Source organism: Coturnix japonica, chromosome 6 (genome assembly GCF_001577835.2).
Source record: "Coturnix japonica isolate 7356 chromosome 6, Coturnix japonica 2.1, whole genome shotgun sequence".
Classification (NCBI taxonomy): domain Eukaryota; kingdom Metazoa; phylum Chordata; class Aves; order Galliformes; family Phasianidae; genus Coturnix; species Coturnix japonica.
In genome coordinates this window covers 8,079,143-8,099,797 of record NC_029521.1, presented here as the reverse complement: position 1 = coordinate 8,099,797, position 20,655 = coordinate 8,079,143, and the positions used below count along the sequence as shown (strand labels likewise).

Sequence of the window (20,655 nt, the reverse complement as noted above, 5' to 3'; positions counted from 1 at the left end):
TTATTGCTGTACTTTCCTTCACATCATAGTGTTACACATATTATCACAGAGTCACGGTATCATAGGAGTTGGAAAGGTACTGGGGGATCATCTAGTGCACTCCACCTGGTAAAGAAGATTCCGTACAGTAGGTTGCACAAGAAACTGTCCAGGCATCTTTTGAATATCTCCAGAGAAGGAGACTCTACAACCTCTCTGGGTAGCCTGTTCCAGTGCTTTGTCACCTCACTGTACTGTTCTTCCTCATTTGTGTATGAAATTTCCTGTGTTCCAGTTTTTGCACATTGCCCTTTGTCCTGTCACTGCATATCACAGAAAAGAGCCTGGCCTCATCTATGTTACTCCCACACTTTTGATATTTATAAACCCAGATCTCGCAGCCTTTCCCTGTACAGGAGATGCTCCAGGCTCCTAATCATCTTTATGGCCCTTCAAACGATGCCATCTAGAAGATCACTGTCTTTCTTGAACTGAGGAGCTCAGAACCAGATGCAGTGTTCCAGATGTGGTCTGACCAGGGCAGAGTAGGAGAATTATGTCCCCCAAAGCATTGACCGTGCTTTTTTTAATGCATCCTGTGATACCATTGGCCTTCTTGGCTATATGAGCACAGTGCTGGATCACAGCCAGAAGTTATTACTCAGTTACTCGTTAGGTCCTCGCTGATCTGCCTCTCAACTGAACTAGTGCCATTCTTTCAACTTGTCTTCATGTGTATAGTTCTCTAGTCTTCTCACTATCAGGCAGTCCTCTGCTGGGCGCTGCTTTTTTAATGTCTTGTACTGAGGGGCTGCAAAAGGGAGAAAAAAAAATATTCCAGGTATGTCTTTACAAGTGATGAGTAGAGTGGCGTGATCACATCCATTGACCTGCCAGTTTTTTTTTCTTGTTGATGGAGCAAAAGATAAGGCTGAATGAATGTAGTATTAGTCCTTTTTTCAGCTCGCTTTTAGTGTTTTGCTACCATTTGTTCCCGCCAAGTGGTCAGAAAGCAGTGCTTCTTTTTAAGTGCCAAAACTGGTAATTCTTGGATTTTTTACTCAAATATTAGGAAGTGCTTTTGGAATGAAATGACAGAATCCCAGAGACTCATCTCCATTATATACTTTTCGCTCTTCCTGTCACTTCCCCATTCTTGCCTGTTTGTTAACACTGTTTCCTCCTTCTGTTCTATTCTTTCTCTTTGGAATTTTTTTAATCTGTTCTTCTCAGTTTCCTCTTTTTTTAAAATTTTTAAATTTTTTTTTTTTTTTTTTAATTTTTTTTTACTCTCCCCATTGGATGGAATCCTCCTTTACCCTTTAAGGGTATTTCAGGTGAAGCTCCCTTTATCACACCTTCACTAATATGATAAATGTTGCATCTTTTTTCTCTAGTTGTATACTTTCCAGATGGAATTCCTTTCTTTGCTTGCCATGGTATATTCATGAACATCATCCAGCTCTTTATTCTGCTGAAAATTCTCAGACCTTTTAGTTACTTCTCTCTGGGCTTTGCACTGGTCTATTATCTATGATAAACTTTTATCCATTATCTGTGATAATCTAGCCATTTTTAGCACATTTGCTTCTGAAATGCTCTTTTGACTTGAATTAATCTCCACGATATGTGGATTAGCTGTTCTAGGGAAGAGGTTAGTCAACACCTATTCTGGCTCTCTTTGGCTGTTGTGTGGGGAATATGCTACTTATTGATGAATATTTGTATCTAATATCCACTTGATAGTGTTTAACAGACCTGCTCTTCAACTGCTTAATATTATCTATAAACATCCCCACATCTACTGTATCTTCGTTAACCTTTCACCTCTAAACACTCTTCTCTCAATTTTAACATATTCCTTGGCTTGCTTTGTTACAGAGTTCCCAGTTCTCTGAAAGGCTTTCAGTGTCTTTTATGTATTTTTGGCCTCCCTAGAGAGCCAATGTTTCAGCATATGGAGAACAAAACCTAATGTAAAAAGCTGCTTTCATAAAATGCCAAGAAATTACATCAATTTCAGCGACTTGAAACTAGTTGAACTAGTTGATCTAGTAGGCTTAGTTGGAACAGAGTGAATTCTCTTATTTAGCTCTTATTTATAAAAGTAAGCTACTTGCTACATTGCATACAGCTCATAGAGTTTTACACTTTGCTATTGTTTGCTGTGTTTATACATGATTGTTTGCAGTCAGCAAATGACCCATCTACTATTTTATATTTAGTATATAGTATATATTTTATATATACCATTTTTTTTCAGTTAAAAATATTACTTTTTCAAATCTAACTTAGGTTTCCAGTTTTTAAAGCACCAGCTAATGGGAAAGATGTGCTGTTTGCACATTAGGGTATTTTTTGAAAACTTAGTGAATTATTTCAGAAATGATGATAAAGGACTGAAAGTCTCAGCTGCATACTGTATACATTACAATATAAATTTGCTAATATGTCCTGGCAAATCTGCATTGTCTTCTGCCTGAGATCTACAGCCTGTGAATTTAGAGTTTTTCAGCAGCAGATTGCTATATGACTTACCATCAAGTTTCTTAGTACTGGGTTTACTGTTTTCAGACTGTGAAGCCAGTAAGTTTTGTACAGGAATAGATGGTGTAAGCAATTTTTAGTTGCATACTGTTTTAAACTTCAAGTTTTCCCTGTTTTAAGGGCTTGAATTCTATTGCAAGTATGTCACATGTATTTATGTATTTAATTGTTCAAAATAATATCCCTCTCCTTCAAGAAAATAGGGCTTTGCAGAATGGGTTTAGTAGCTCTAGTTTAGTGGCTGATTGAAAACTTATGTGTAATGCAATGTATTTTCTGGAACATGAAAGTCTTTGCTAAGGGCTTTTTTGTAACAAAGAAAAGTAGTGTGTATTCCTTCCTTGCTGTTTGGTGCCCACTGTCTAATGTAAGTAAATGTATGTGTACATATATAAATATATATTCTGCAAAGCCTTTGGCATTGTCCCTCACCACATCCATCTCTCTAGATTGAAGAGTGGTGGATTTGAAGGATGGACTGTTTGATGGATTAGAAATTGGTTGGCTGGATGAAGCCAAGGGGTTGTGATCACTGGCTCTGTGTTAGTGTGGAGGCTAGTCACAGGCAGTGTCCTTCAGAGGTAGATCTTAGGACCGGTGCTCCTCCTCAGCATCTTTATTAGTGACACGATGGCATCAAGTGCACCCTCAGCAAACTTGCAGTTGACACCAATCTGAGTGGTGCGGTCAATATGTTGGAAGGAATGAAAGCCATCCAGAGGGACCTGGACAGGCAGATTTTATATCATAAGAAGGGAGAAGCAGTGCTGTAATCTGCTCTAACATTGAGGTAACAAAGTGTAATGCCTAGTCTTGTTGTCAGCATATCTTTGTTGATGCAGCTATGTGAGAGTGAAAAGGATTTGAAAAGAATTTCTTTCTTTCTTTCTACTACTGATAATTCTTTTAGTGTACTTTCTTTCACAGGTATATTTCAGTTCATTTTTCTTTCTGTTAATGATACATTCCTGATGTTTATTTTTTTCTTTCCTCCAATTTGCATCACAGGATTTTTTTCTCGAATGCATGATCTCAAAGCCAGAATGCAGAGTTATTGAGCGCAAACAGGGCATACTAAGGAAGGAGGTGCGGTAATAACGGGGAGGCTGACTCAGGAAAAAAAAAAAAAAACAGGAACTGTGGAAGGAAATTATTCTGAGAATTACAAATAATAATCCACTATTGAGCTGGATAAGTTGAAGGTTGGTTACGTGAAAAAATTCTGTAGAGGCTGACAAACCAGATATGGCCTAAGTGTCTGAGAACCTCAGGGACTTTTCTAAAGAAGGAAGAACAGAGATGCTCCTTTACATTCAGTACCAACAAAGTCAGTAAATATTGACACTGAAGTGAGGTGTATTGCAGAAAGGGAGTACTGTGCATCATCTAGCAAATGGATTATGTTGAAATTGCATCTTTAGAGCACCGTTCTTCCAGTGAAACTAAGCTATTAGTTTTTGAGGTTCTCTTGCTGTTCCCTATAGCAAGTACTTTAGTTATTAGGAAAGCAGAGCAGTAACATTAACAGAAAATCAGTTTCTTAGTCCATGTACTCCATTATCTGGGTTTCCTTGACACAGTCCACGCAAAAATTGTTATGGAAAATAGAAGAAAATCTAATTCATTTAGTTGGATTGATTATTTCATTAATGTTTTTCAGTTTGAGAAATTATTATCTGTGCCATTCCTCAGGAAATATCCTGGAATTTGATACATGTTAAATTTACCTACAGAAATAATGACTACTTTCATGTTAGGATAGACCAAAGCATATCCACATAGAATACTGAGAATAAAGAGCTGCACTTAATTGTCCAGAGTGATGTTTTGGCAGCCTGGGGATGCACAGAGTTACACTTATCCCTAGGAGTGACAGATGACTGTTTTAGTGAGCACCCTTGCACTCCTGACAGCTACATGGACTTTGTTCCTGGAGAAGCTCTTCTTGCTACAGCGGAATCAGGTTTTCCTCCATTGGGATAAAGACCACTATGGTTAAAATAATGCCATTCATTCGTTTTCATGCTTGTAGTCTTAAAAGCACAACCGCTTGCTGATTGGTACTGACAATCAGTGTCAGAGTTGGGTAACTGACATCTATTGTTCTTCTACATGTATTCAGTGTATTAAGCAGGCCATTTCCTGTTCTGGATGGATTACCTTCTTTCTAATTGGTTTGTAATTTGCTTATTGAGGAAATGGGTTAAGCAGATGTGAGAACTCTACATTCTTAAATCTTAACAGATTTAAAGTGGGGCTAGGCAGAACAGCAGCAAATTGTGGCTTCACTTGCCTGTGTTGATGTTTGGACTTCTGGACAATAGATTAACGCTGCTTTCTGAAATTGAATCAATCTCCAGTGGAGAAGATCATGTCTGCTTAAAACTTAAGCTATCCTCTTCTGTTCTTTTATATTAGTATAGTCTTAAAATTCATGCCTTACAGCTTCCATCTTCTCAGGCTTGACTGCTTGATTTAGTTTTATTGCTTATACGAAACCTACCGATCACAAAGCAGATGACTCACCCTATGTGCCCTTTAACTGCAAAAAAAGATTTGAAAGAGTTAGTTTTTCCTGGATGAAAAGACCTTCCTGGCAGCATTGCAGCTGTTTGTTTGTTTGTTCGTAAATTATTATGTAATCTGCTCATTTGGGTTTTTTTGTGCATATGAAATTGACCCATTCTTTTGTAGAACATACTAGCTATATAATTCATAAAACTGTTTTCTGCCCTTTAAGTTAACATTTCCCAGCTGGTAGAAATAAACCTAGATTAAATTTTAGTCTGTGTTTAGTTTATCAGTTAGCACCATCATTTTCTCCTGATATTTTCCATTCCAGAAAACTCAATAGCAAATATTAACTGCAGTTTGGATAATAAGAGAAGGAATGATTCACTCTTATACAGTTTGTAGGATTGCCAAATAGCTCATAGGTTTGGCAAGCAGCTGCTCCTAACATAATTGGCTTTTAGGCTGCAATATATCGTATGCTTCCTTTTTGTTTATTCTTAGATAAATTGATGAACTCAAATATTTATCTATGGTATAGGGGAAAAAAAATTAAGAGCATTATTAGTTGCAGGAAAATAGCATCCTTCACAGAGGGAAAATTATTGTTTCTTTTTTAAATAAAAACATATTAGGGGCCACTCAACAACTTACATGAATATGCTGCCATAAAGACAGGGTTGTATTCCTGGAATGGAGGTGGGTCATCACAGGTATAGTTTTGTGTTGCCCTGCCTCACATTAGTATTGTTTGTTTCTATTCTTTTCTTTCCCTTCCTCTTCCTCTTAAATTTTTCTTTAATTCCTTTTTCATTTCTCACCTATAATCTTTCTTATATTTTGTCTCACATATATGCAGATTTACTTCTAATCTTGAGCACTAAAATAGCATAAGAACTGTTTATTGTAAAATATGAATGCTGGAATTCTCACAGGATTCCAGTCTCTTTAGAAAATGGTAACTAATGCATGAATTCTGATTTCCAACTTGGATAAAATAACTAATGAAGTCAAGTATGATATTTAAATATAATAATGTGTATTAAAAGACATGAAAAAGATCTCTAGTAATCCAAATCAGAAAGTCTTACTAAAAGTGAAAACAAACAGCAATAACTAGGTTAGAAGATGGATGTAAATAGCAGTGGATGTAAGTTAGAAGACGAATGCTTAAATACAAAGCTTAAAGGCCTGGTACCTGCATTCATGTGCCTTGAAGTCCATCTCAGTCCATGTTCTTAATGGATTTTACACACCAGAGAATTTGTTTGAGCTGAACAACAAACAAACAAACAAAAGACAAAAACAAATGAAACAATGACTGTTATCAGTCTATTTTCCAGAGCTGAATTCACAACTCTCTGCCATGCCTTCTCACATAAGATGAGGGAGTTGTTGGGCAAAGCAGGATGGAATCCACAGCTGCCATCATGCTCTCTGAGAATGTAAGTTAAAACACTTGGCAATTTAGTGAAAATAGCGTCATTATGATAAGTAGTTTTCATATTCTTTTTGGCCAGGTGACTTTGCTAAAGGCTTGAAGATTAAAGGCAATTCTGTAACCCTGGACTTCTGTTATTAAGAAATGAACCTTTGTATCGCCTTTCTAAAAACTGAAACATGGTTGCTTTTTCTAGAAACCAAAAGAATAAACCCATCAAAATCAGTGCAAGTACCATAAAGTGGTTGATGGAAAGCATTGTTTTGTTGTAACCTGAAGCATGGGTGTTGTGGCATTTCTACTTAATTTTCTGATTGAACATATTGCAGTAGAGAAAATAGTATAGAAACAGTCATGTGTATACCTTATTTTGGAAACCACTGTACTTGAGGATGAACTCACTTGAGCTTAAGCTGTGTTTATGTGGGTGAAAAAGGCAAGACTGCACATCAGCCACTTGAGCTTTCTCTAGAGAGGGAAGGAATTGTAGCTAGGGCTCTGAAGATTTGCTCACATCCTTGAACAATCACTAGAATTCATACTTTCCTTCTGCTCAAATAACTGTTATGGTCACAGACATAAACCCTTCCTGGATTGGCAAACGTTGTATTCATTTTGACACATTTGCCCTGTTTGTCAGATGTGTTTCTTTTGTGCATCCTGTTCTTTAGGAACGCAGCCTTAAGGTAAAATGTGAGCTATGAAGAAATTCCTGAATGGGTTAGTCTTAGTTAGCCTAGTGAACACAGAAAAAGTAGGAGAGGGTGAAGATACAGTAGCCATTTTAAAATATGTAAAATTTTTTTGCATAATTAAGCATAAAATGTGTTTTCATATGTTCATAATGAATAGGAGGAAAAAGATTAAGCTTAGACAGCATGGGGTAAGATTCAATTTAGCCACAGTTCATATATGAGACAGATTTTGTGAAACTGTCGTGATTATTAAGGATCCCATACCTTTCTTCATAGTCGCTCATTTTTATCTGTTTATTTTATGTCTGTGTTTGTTAATATCTCTCATTCAATTTTCATTGGGCAAAAGAGACTGTTTAAGATGTCTGCCATGCTGTATTGTGAAAAAATATGGAGGGGAAATATTAATAAGTTTCTTACTTGGTGTATTGAAGGTGGAGGTTCCTTGCTGCCTTTTTTTTCATAATAGTTTGTTATAAAACCTTCCCAATTTAGAAAATCACTAGATATACAAAACTGAGTATTTTCCATGTAGTACTAAATGTGTTAGTGATGGGAGTACATGTAACCTTAAGTAATTGTAACCAAATGATCTAGTAAATATTATTGTGCAGGAATAACAAGGACTGAAATAGCTAATGTTTTGGATGGTTTTGGTTTGTTTTTAATTCCACTTTACTTGGAGAATCCACTTAGTAATAGCTTCTTAAATGGGAGTCAGATTGCTGATTTGTGACATGAAAACTGATTTACAGAATGATCTACTTACTGCGTAATTTAGTTCCTCCTCAGCCGATACAGCTCACTCAGTTGAACAGTTATGGATTACTGAATGACTAAATGTGGTTGGATGCACATTACAGGAATCAGAACACTCTCGATAATTAAAAGCAGGAATGAAACTAAATTAAAGAAAAAAAACTATGGATAGAGTGGTAGTGTTTTTCCCTCATTGTCTAGGTTGAGAATATACTCAATTGGAAGAAATTACAGGTGGGACTTTTTGGAAAGGATGTTAGTGAGTTGTAGTTGTGTGTTCAGTATTGGGTTATGCATTAGAGTCTGCATTGTTATAGTTGTGCACAAGGTTTGACTGACAGGTCTGTTCCATGCACCTTTGTTTAAAATGACACATTTTACTTGCATGTCTGATGCTTGAGAAGGTCAATTGACACTCAAGAGACTCTAGGAAGTCTTCAGGTCCTAGATAATAATTTCATTTGCTCCAGTATAAGAAAAGTATTTCTTATGGGAAACCTTTTATTAAAGGATGCATCTATCTATCCAAGGGATTTTTTTAATTACTTCTTTAGAATGATCACTTAGCTGAGGCTTTTATCATCTGATAAATTTGTTGTACAATTTTGAGCCATGTATTTTCTTTCTTCTTGTAGTACTTAAATAATGAATAGTCAAGCTTCACTGTATTCTTCTTTACTTTTAAAACACTGGTGTATTTTGTGGGGCTTTTTTTTTTTTTTTTCCGAAAGCAGTTATAGTTTTCTTACCTACATTTTATTTGACAGTCTGCCTGGAAACGTATTTTTAGTTTTGAATTTGGGAATGGGGCTTCTGCATGATAAATGGAATGTTCCTAACAGGAAAAGGAGTTTCTATGGAAAGGCAGGCTGTATTACATGTTTATGAAGGTCAAAGTGTGATTTCAAATCTCTTTTCATAGAGGTAGATTTATCTTCTGTATCTCACTAGTCCCCATCATAAGGAAAAAGCACTGTATCTTTGAAGCTAGCTACACGGATCTTTGTGAAAATCATCTCCTGTGCTCAGGGGATTCACCTGCCTTCCATGAGACTCCTCAGTGCAAACTCATAGTGCCAATCAGGTGTGTCTTGGAAACCTCAGAAGACAGAAGTTATATGATCCCTCAGGGCAGCCTGCTTCACTGCTGGGCTGTCCTCATGAGGGAAAAAGGTTTTCCTTATTCCTGACCTGAACCTCTCATTTTCAAGTTAATTCCTGTTATCCTTCATCTTCCTTGCATGCTTTTTTATAGAGTCTAGCACCATTTTCTTGATGACTTCCTCATAGGTCTGCGGGGCTGCAGGACTGCTGCTGTTACATGCCCTGAAGCCACTTCTTCAGGCAGATATAAGCTAAGAGGGAGCCAGAACTGGACGCAGTATTTTACAGAATTTCTAGTAAGAGCTAGGTAAGAGGAGATTTATAACTTACTTTGATCTGTTTTTTGCACTGTGATTCATGCAGTCCAGTGTTCTCCTGATGTTCCCCACTGCCAGGGCACACTGCAGGTTTACATGCAGCTTGCATTCCACCAGGATCCCTGGGTCCTTTTCAGCTGATAAGGCAGACAGTCCACAGCTTTTTAGGTTTGTAGCTAAGGGTTCTTCTTTCACAGCTGCCAGACTTTGCTGTTTTCTTTTTGAATATTTTTGAAGTTCCTGTCACCCCATTCCTAGAAACTTATAATTGTCTCCGGATAGCACACCTACTCTTAATAGTGCTGACTGGTCCTCTAATCTGGTGTCATCTGTAAACTCACTGAGTGCACTCCATTGTCTCCTCCAGACATAGTAAGGATGTCATATTTAACTGGTCTTGGGATAGACCCTCTGTGGTACTTTTTGTGCTTCCAGCCACCAGGCTGAACAAACCTATGAACTCTTTGAGCCCTGGTTATCTGGGAAGTTCTTAACCATGTAGTTGTTCACCATTCAAAATTTAATAATAGAGCTTGATTACAAAACCTGGGAGATGACCAAAAAAGCCTTTCTAAAGGACATCCATTGTTTTTCTCTCACCCGGAAACATGGTCAGTTTGTTGTACAGGGCATTCAAGTTGTTGAGGCTGTTCACAGTCACCACTTTGTCCTTCATGTGCCCGGAAGAGTGTTTTAAGAGGAGTCATTCCATCATTTTCCCTGAGACTGGAATGGCAATGAGTGTACAGTATTTTCCCAATTTGCTTTTCTGACCTTTTTTTGAAAATGGAAACCATTATGATGTTCTGAAGACTACAATGCAAAGCATCTCCTTTGTTACCTTGGGAGTTTGCAAGTCCTACAGTAGCAGTGTTTTAGAGTACTTTTTAAGATGTGCTGGTGTGATAGAGAAAACAAGTTCTATTCTCATTTTCAATTGTTGGAATAATGTTTGTAAGTATTCTGTTTCAAATATAACTTTAAAATTTCTAGGTCATGTAGGATTTAAAAGGTTTTACGGCAAAAATGAGAGGAACTGCAAAATCAGCTTTTCACTGCCTTAAGAATTATTTCCAATAGAAATTATTATAAGGTATTTCTATTGTAAATTAAATGTCATAATTAGCTTCCCACTAGATGGAGCAGCTGTATGTCAACCAAGTAGAGGAAACAGAATATATTTTCAGAAAGCAAAACAACATACACCTTCTATTAAAAATTAATATTCTTTGTTGTTGAGTTTAAAATGGAAACATATGCAATGTGGTGAAGTTTCTACTTAATAAATACAAATAGGGATATTCCTTTACTTGAGCCATGTTATAACTGTGCTTGATTATATCTTCTGTTACTATTTGGGATATTACATTGTTTTGTAAAATGCTGTAGAAAACATGCTTCATTGAAAACTTTCAGTCTCTCCATGAAAGGTCTGGAATTAGGCTTCCAAGTTCATAAGTGAGCCCCCAGAAACCTGTTGAAGAATTTATTCTACTGAAAAATCAGCTTCTTTGCTTGTCACAGTGTTTTATTTGTTCAAAATGGCTGCCTTTTCTATAAACGTTATTTTCCATGTATCATTTGACCCTAATGTGTGCAATGCCATTCCTAGTTCTGATGTTTGTTCATTTCTTACATGAGACATTGAAAATTATATACACATACAGTGTGCATAATAAATTGGCTGTGTGAATATTGAAGGAGGTCAGTTTCCCCTAATGTCTTAGACTTCAAAAATGTTTGTATGCTATTACAGTAGCATAACTAACTCAGCATTATCAGGAGTAAAGCTTGTTTCAAACTCTTCTAGGTGTTATATGAGAGTGGCACTCTTATTCCAAGAGATACAACCAAACTCAGGGAAGGAAAGAACAAAACCATAGCTGAAATGTAGGTTTTCAGCAAACGAGGTGTAACTTTGGATTGAAAATAGGTGCTGAATCTCTATGTGCCAACTTCTTAAGCAGTGGCAACTTCCCGGTTTCTACTTAGAAGGGATTTTTGGAAAGCACTTAACAGAAATTCACTTTAAACCTTTCAGTTACATCCCTATGCTCACATCCTTCCTGTCTCCCAGACTTCTAACTGAGATAACTGTTATCTTAGAATCACAGAGTCACCACATTAGGGTACTATGGTTAGGTTAGGCTGTGGTTGGACTTGATCTTCAAGGTCTTTTCCAACCTGGGTAATTCTATGATTCAATTCTGGAAAAGTCCTCTAAGATCATCCAGTCCAGCTGTCCACCTGTCATCAATATTTCCTACAAAAGCATGTTCCTCAGTACAACACCCAAATGGTTTTTGAACTCTTCCACAGATGGTTACTCCACCATCTCTCTGGGCAGCCTGTTCCAGCAGCTTGCCACTCTCTTGGAGAAGAATTATTTCCCAGCATACAACCTGAATCTTTGCTGGTACAACATGAGGCCATTTTCTCCTGTCCTATGCTATTTACATGGGAGAAGAGGCCAGCCCACATCTCACCACAGCCTCCCTTTGGTAGTTGTAGAGAGTTATAAGGTCTCCCCTGAGCTTCCCCTTCTCCAGTCTGAAAAATCCCAGCTCTCTCTACTGCTCCTCATAAGGCCTTCTCACAAGGCTCCAGACCCCTCCCAGTTTTGTTGCCCTTCTTTGAACATGCTTCAGGGCCTCAGTGTCTTTCTTGTAGTGAGGAACCCAAAACTGAACATAGTACTTGAGGTGCAACCTAAACAGAGCTGAGAACAGGGGTATGATCACTTCCCTTCTCCTGTTGGTAATGCTGTTTCTGACACAAGTCAAGATGTCATTGGCCTTCTTGGCTACTACCTGGGCACACTGCTGGCTCATGTTCAGCTGACCAATACCCCTGCGTCCATTTCCTCTACACAGTCTTCCAGCCACTCTGCCCCAAGCCTCTACCATTGCCTGGGTTTGCTGTGGCCAAAGTGCAGGACCTGCCACTTGGTCTTGTTGAACCTCACCCCATTGGCCTCAGCCCAGCAGTCCAGCCTGTCCAGACCCCTCTGTAGGATCGACTCTTCCTCCCAACTTGGTGTCATCTGCAAACTTACTGAGGGTGCACTCAATGCTCTCATTCAGGTCATCAGTAAAGATATTGAACAGGACAGGCAAAATCTTAATGTACTGCCAGCAAGAACTAAAAGCACAAGGATTGTCACCTACTCAGGCTCCTGATCTGTCTAGTGATTTGTAAAGGTGATTAATCACACCATTTTTGTACTAATCTCTTGGAGTGGAATGTTGTAAACAAAGTTAATGTTCACTGAAGAAAAAAATCCAACAAAAAACAACAAATACCAGGCATCCAGTAGTGAAAAGGTATCTTATATTCCATTCTTCATTATTTTGAAAACCTCAGCTCTTTACTATATAACATGATTGAGTTGGTAATTCTTCTGTTGAAAAGACTTTCATCTTTCTGTTTTGAAGATCATCTTTTATTCATATCATTAATAAATTCCTCAACTGTTTGGTCTTAGATGAAGGTTCTGTTCTCACCACTAATCTTAATGGAAATTGTAGCTTAAGCCTGTAAAAATTATTTGCACAGTTAGTCACAAGAACAGTTTATCACCTGCATTTGAAGATTAACTATCTGTGATGTGTACAGGATGTTGCAGGATGATATTTTTACTGTTACTTGATGACAAATTCCTTGCCAACAGGTTGCTAGCACTGCTATCAAAGACAAAGTCATAGTCCTTGATTGTGTCCACCTAAAGTAATACAAGAAAGAAACTTTTAAGGGAGGTTTCAAGAACAGATTCTAAATGCAGCTGTATGATCATGTTTAATGACACACAGGACAATTTAATAATATTGACAGTATAAGAATATTGTGTTTTAATTTGCCCTGAAATGCTGTTTTGTTTTGTTTTTTTTTCCGAAGTAACACTCAAAGTAATCTCTTTTAGCAAAAATCTGAAAAGTGCTTTTAGTGAATTAGAAATGAACTTCAACAATTACGAAGTTATTAATAAATTGATTAGGAACAATAAATTAAGCTAGCAGTTTATTCTTTTCCCTCAAGAGTCTCAAAACTCGGGCAGCCTGTCATCTGGCAGTATTAAGTATGTAACAATAGCGGTAATGTGAATAACATGAGAAACAGTATGCACTAGATAAATATTTGTGAAGGGCCCATTAGTGAAATGTTTGCCATATGTTCTTACCCTGAATGACGTGATTCCTCACATGATGAAATTTTCCAATATGGGCATTAGTCACATTTTTGATTAGAGCAGATAATCTCTTTAAACCCATTCTGTTCTCAGTGCGCAATATAATGGACTAAATTCTGACCCTTGTAGAGTGTGTATAAAGCATTTCTTTTTGCTGTTCTAGAATTTACATACCACGAATAGCTCAGTGTTTGCACAGACATAATAAAAGGAGACACTTTATTTGCAGGATTGATGAGTTTATGTGACCTTTAAAAGTAAATGGTCTGCATAGAGTTGTTTGGATAATCGTCTGAGAGGAGGGTATGCATATACAAATGTGTACTGAAGATAATTCCATGAAAAGGAGTCAGATGTGTTGTTCTATAAAGCATGGATTGAAAAGCAAGTAAACCCAAGAGCACACCTGCACACAGTTTGAAGGACTGGCAGAAATCTAAAGCTTGAGGTCAGCCCTCAGTGTTATTATTTTCTATAACGCTGTACTAGTAAAGCAAATGTAAAAGTTTTTTCATCAGAGGTGTGGTAATTTTTTTTGTTGTTGTTGTATTGACTTTGTATCATAACAGTTTAAAAGTCATCAATACTACACGACTATAATTTAGAGTGAGAATGCAGATTTATTCAAATCATAAATATGGAAAGGAATACACACTTACTGTCTGTTTAACATGTCACCAGCAAACAACGTGATTATAGTCTTAAGCATGTAGGGTTGTATTTGAATGTATTTTTGTGGGGGTCAAAAAAAGGCTTTTTGCAAACGACCGGAATTTCTTAGAATTACAGGCCAGTAACATTTGGATTGTGTGGAATTCTCACTTGGTCTAATATCAAGATAAATCCAAAATATTTTGTGACACTGATAACCTTTGCCTGAAAATAAAATGTTCCTTTTTCCCTCTTTACCATTAAAGTGTGTACAGGTAAATGAGTTGTGTTCATCCCCAGAAGTGACTGCTTGCCTGTTTTCTTAAGGATATTTAGGCAGTACTTTTCACCACCAGGATTATGTTTCTGTCAGGCTGGGCAACAGTTTTAAGTTGTTTATTTCTTGCAATATTAGCTCAATTAAATTACTGTTACTTTGCTCAGTGAGTAAAATCCTCTCCTGTGCTTTGAAATACTAGAGTGCTATGAGTATGGTTAAGCTTGCTTTGAATGTTTTGTTGGGTGTTTCTTAGCCATGTTCATTGTGCTTTATTTTACTAAGTTATTTATGATAAAATCCAGAACTCCTGCAGCGGTGGTTTTTTTGTTTTTTGGGTTTTTTTTTTTTGTTTTTTTTTTTCCCCATGATATATTGGTAAACGGGAATGTAGAAAATAAATTCCAAGATTTGACTCATACAGAAAATATAAGGAAAACAGCATTTTTCATTAATTTGCTCAGGGCAAATGTTTTGAAGAAATGGGCATCAAAGAATATTAGTAGTTCAGGTTCTTCTGATTGTGTGTACAGTACAGTATGTACATTGCAATAATGTCAGAGATATACTCCAAACAGGAGCAGTTTGGGTCTTTCACATGTTATTGTGTTACAGTGAGTGTGTTACTGTTTCAATACAGGGAAGAGAATGTAGATCACACATATACTTTCTGGTCACATATGTTTGTTTCTGGATGCCTTTGCTGGCAGCAGTAACATGAGATATAAAAATAAAAAATAAATTAGAAGTGCTAACTTTAAGAGTCAGCTTTAATGTTATCATGGCTATTTTGATCTAGTTCAAAGCTGTCTGACAGAATGTGGTTTTAATTAGCATTTACTAGACAGTGCTGTTCTACAAGACTTGTTTTTTGTTTGTCAGACATTCTCTTAGAACAAGTTATAATATTTGACATTAATACCAAATTTAATAATCACGAGAAAATAACACTTCATCATATTTTTCCTAGACGCCTGAAGAGCTTGAAGATGTATCTGACCTTGAAGAAGACCATGATGCACGTAGTCGCACAAGTATTCAGACAGAAGGGAAGACTGACAGGGTATGTATTACATCAATTTTTTGAAAAAGCAGTTTGATGAGGTAAAAAATGCTATTGTATTGCTTAAGTGAAGCCACTCAAACCCATACAATGAATTATTAAAATCTTGTTTGGCTCATAATAGATGCCTGAAAATCTGTAGAGGACGTATGACTGATATGTATGACCCGAGAGAGAAAAACACTGTAATTTATAAAAACACAGTCAAGATGTAAATTAGAAAAAATTTTATGCTTCTGTATGAAGCTTTAGCAGATTATAGTCTTGTCAGTGTATCTTGAACTACTAGAAGTTAGGATATTTATAATTTTTATGTCTGTGTCTTTCTGAAGTCTTCAATGCACATTAACCAAACGTAGCCTCTATGTGGGAGAAACTGCACCTGCGCAGAGAAAGGGATATATCTGCATTCTTAGCCACTGCTGTGCATGAGTTACAGACTTATAATTCTGAGAGTCTGTGTAAATCAATTCTATAGATTTCTATAGACAATTCTATATTACCCATGAAATGTAAAACTTAACATAGCATTTGACAATTAGGTTACATATTTCTGGAAGAAACAGCGATGTTTTGCTGTTCATGTCATTATTTAATCTGGGAACATCACTATATTACTGAGTATTGTTTACATTCAGACATTTTTAAAGAGCCTCTGAACATTTTGGAGTACCACAAAAGTTTTTGGTGTAAAACTGGTGTATTTAGCAAGCATTATTTTTATCTACATTTCCATCTTAAATATTGTTTTAGCACACTTTTACTTAACTTTAAGTTGAAGGACTTTCATTAGCTGTTTTTAGACTACCTAAAAGCAATAACAGTTTTCTTACATTTGGTTTTATCTGCTTTACTGCAATAATAGACATTATAAGAAATAGAGCTAGTTGTAAAATGGCAAACTTTTAATACAAAATAGATGTCAATAAAGCATCATTTTTCATAGACCATCTTGGGTTGGGAAAGACCTTGAATATCAGCTCATTCCACTTCTTGTCATGGGCAGGATTGCTGCCCACCAGATAAGGCTGCTCAAGGCCCCATCCAACCTGGCCTCCAGGGATGGAATATCCACAAACTGGGGAACCTGTGGCACTGCTTCACTCATTTCTGAGTCAAGATTTTCCTCCCAATATCCAATCTAAATCTCCCCACTTTAAGATTAAAACTGTTCTCCCTTGTCCTGTTACTGTCTGCCTGTGTAGAGTCAGTTCCCCTCCTGTTTATAAGCTCCCTTCATATCTACACTTAGACTGTACATACATCTGTTTTGTTTTGTTACTGGCCTTCCAGTCCTTGAAGAAATCTGTAGGCAGATCAACTTGGTACACAGACAGATAGTGACAGGACACGGGGGAATGATTTTAAACTAAAAGAGGGGAGATTTAGTTTAGGTCTTTATTTTTGAGTAAATTCTGTACTTAGAGTGTGGTGAGGTGCTGGCGCAGGCTGCCCAGGGGGATGGATGCCCCATCCCTGGAGGTGTTAAAGTCCAGGTTGGATGGGTCCCTGGGCAGCCTAGTCTGGTGGCTGGCAGCCCTGCCCAAGACAGGGAGGTTGGAAATGGTTGTGCTTATGTTGCTTTACAGCCTGAGTAGTCATTGTGTGATTTATGATCTTTTATAAGTGTTTATAAAGCACTATGAGTGAAATGAAAGAAGAATTGTCAGAATTGTGGTTTCCTTTGCGCCTTTGTTTGGATAATGTGTCTCATTCCAGCTGAAAGTCATTGACATATAATAGGGATACTTTGTCAGATTTCCCTCATTAAAATGCCATCTTTCTTGTGCTTTGTATATCAAGGCATGTGTTCTTCAACTCAAAACAGCATGAAAAGGGGTACTTCAGTTCTTTTGAATCTGTAGCCCAGATCTTTATTTTTGTCTGTTTCATATCTTTCATAGGAAGTTCTTCCTATAACCATGAGGTGACCATGTTTTGATTTTATGTGGTTTGGTTTACGTCTTTTTTTCTCTCTCTCTTTTTAAAAAACAAAACAAAACAAGAAAAGTATTCATTTAATTACTCAGTTACACTTTATAATTTAGTGATTGCAATTACAACATACTTTGGGAGGCCTTTAATCTCCAGTAATTGATATAAACGGGAAAATTAACCTTGTGACACAGCAATTCAAGCATAAATAAAGCCTCTTAAGTGGCATGGCTTGAAAACCATATGCATTGCATATAAAGCTGATTACCTGTTATACAGATTATAACTGGTAATTCAGTCACTGCTGTATCTTCCAATTTTAAGTTTGGAAGATGATGTTTTATACTGCAAAATATTTGCAATGTAATTACAGTGTCTTAATAGTTGCTTTATAAAAAGAGGTGGACCACTTCATAGAGAAAGTGATAGATATAAAACACCGTAGCGAACAGAACAAAAGATCTTGGTCCCCCCAGCCTGGTGGGACATATGGTTTCTGCACAGAATACCAATGCAGTCAATTTCAAGTATCTATGTGCTGTTTTTTATTTGCTTTTCTGTAGACATGCATTTAATCATTTACATAATTATACCCCAAAGATGAATGTTTCTTAAATTATAGTAAAACTTGAGGCAGTTGGGATTCTGCTGAGAAAAGGCTTTATTGGGAGGAAGAGGAAAAATGAATAAATGTATATAGAAAAGCCAGTGAGAGCAGAAAGCCTCCAGTCATCCTGGCATTACTCCATATATAATTGATGTCCATGGGGTTGTTCTTCAGCCCCTCTGAGAGACCTTCTAGTAGCCAGGATCACACACATATAGAAATTAGTGGTCAGAGTCAGGAGAGGGGGCATGAGAGGAAGTGTTGTGTCACAAGTTCATTGCCTGTAGTCAGTTACTCATGCTGAGTTGTTTAGTGCTCCTGTACCAAAGCCAGTATGACCCAGATGACCATTTCTAGCAGCAAAAAATGAAAGAAAACCCAGGTTGTAAACATTCAAATACTGATTTTTCTATTTGAGTTCCAGATACAAATCTGAAAGAAGGAATGAGATGAGATTGAGAATGACTATGAGATTTGCATTTAACGTTTCACAGCTGTTTGCATAACACACTTTTCTGTGTCCTTCTAAAAAAGATAATAAAGGAAAGCCTTTATTTAACCAAAAATTGAATGCACAAAGCACTCTTTAAAATGTCAGAAGAAATATATGAGGTTATTCATTAAATACGTAAGGTATTTTGAATTAATAGAACTGCCTTTTCTTAATCTTGATGTGGTTGTCATGCTTTCATATCCAGTACTCTGTATCCTGTGATTGGAATATTTTCCTACTTGTGGGTATGATGATTTCTATGTGACTTATTGGATTCAGCCTATGAACTCTAACGTTGTTTAAGAATCATTAGGATAGTAAGCAAAGACTTGATGTAAGTCTGCTTTTCCTTTTCTAGGGAGATTTCAGTTTTTTCTTTTACTGACTTCTAGCAATTATTTCCTTAATGGTTTTGTTATAGTGAGTCAACTGAGAAACCTGAGCTTTGTTTCAAATCACCTCTTGGGACTTTTAAGTTTTGGGAAGAGATACCAAAGAGAATACACCCTTAGAACATAGTTCTTACTGTTTGATTACAAGTGATTTAGAAGCAGGCAAGCTCTGTTCTGGAGAGGCAGTCCTACAGGAACTGCCACTTAGGAATTTAAGCTTCTGAATCAGTATCTGCAGAGCTAAGGAAGAACACGAACTTCCTGAAAGTCCCCATGCAGGGAAGCTGTTTTGCATTAAATTAGATTTGGCTGATGCTGGTTAGAAGACTGGCAATGGGAACTTTTGGTTTTAGCTAAATTAATGCTGCAATTTAAAATCATTTCCCCCACATAACTACACATTTTAGTTTACTGGGAGCTGAACCATAGCTGCACTTCTGTTTGAATCCACCTGAAATAAGAAATTAGACTTATTTAAATTATTTCATGTATGTGAACTTAAACTTCCAGATGGAAATAAAATTCATAGTAATTAAAAACAAAACAAACAAACCAGCAGTAACACAGTCCCAAGCAGTGACTGGTTTCATTGCAGACTGTAGTTTTTTTGTATTTCTGCTCTTACACAATTTATCAGATCAGTAATATAAAAACAGCTTGTTCTGTGTTGTAGGAGAAGCTCTGAATTTTTTCCTGTCAAATCCTCATGCATCAGATGCCTTTTTGCCTTATCTGTATTGTTTCTGGTTATGCCTGGTTTGTTTTTATGGAGTTCCTGGCCTGTTTCTGTTGAAAGAAGTGTATCTGTCCCTTGTCTGGAGCAAACTGATGGTCTTGATCATAAATAAGAGTACTATGGAAAGTATTTCTCTTCTCACCATGCTGCATTTCAGCAGTTATGTCAGTCTTGATGTATTACACTTATATTAACACTTACAAACAACAAGAAAAGGCATAATGCTTAAATGTAGAAAGAATACATGCTTACAGTGTAGAGTAAATGTTCTGATTCCATACTGTAAATGCACACAGAATGTAATATCTCTGTAGCTATACTAAATCTTTACTTAAAACAGTTTTATCTTGTGGAATATTTGCAAACAGTTCAGTCGAGAACTGCAGCCAAGTATAAAGCTGTGTGCCACCTGAACCCAGTTTGGCTGTGGCTTCATTTGAATATTGGTTATTTCCTGTTAGCATTCAAGGTAATTATTTGATAACTTTAGTCACGTACTGATTTTCTAGGGCTTTAATCTACATTTTCCTCGAAGATGGAAAATGCAGGTCTGAAATCTTTCCCAGTTCTTAAAATAATCCTGAGGAGCCTTCTCAGCAGAGAGGAAAAGCACATCTGAACATTTTAGAGCAACTAGATCTTCTTCTTTAATCTTGTCTACCTGAAAGATTATTGCAGTTTGTAACCTGCATCTAATATCACAGTTAACAAAACTTAGACTCCTTCATTTGAAGAAAAAAGGAAAATATGTCAGTTGTATTTTATACAGGCTGTTTGGAGAAATTTTCTTTTTCTTACTACATTAGTAGTAATAGTTTCATGGACAGTGCTGTTTGCATTATGCCAACCTAACTTATTTAGCTCAACCCACTGATTGTGTACTGATGCTGAAATTAGGAAGTGCTCAGGCTGCTCTATATTTAAGTTATGTATTTACTAATATCCAGTTGAAAAAAACCCAA

The 20,655-nt window shown here is 36.8% G+C and overlaps 1 protein-coding gene across 1 annotated transcript in view; it reads left to right on the top strand.

Moving 5' to 3' along the window:
* CTNNA3 (catenin alpha 3) overlaps nucleotides 1-20,655 on the top strand; it is a 394,612-nt gene that overhangs the window by 331,387 nt on the left and 42,570 nt on the right. The window contains exon 14 of the mRNA XM_015866262.2: nucleotides 15,438-15,530. Coding sequence (XP_015721748.1) covers nucleotides 15,438-15,530 — 93 coding nt within the window. The remainder of the gene's footprint in view (nucleotides 1-15,437; nucleotides 15,531-20,655) is intronic.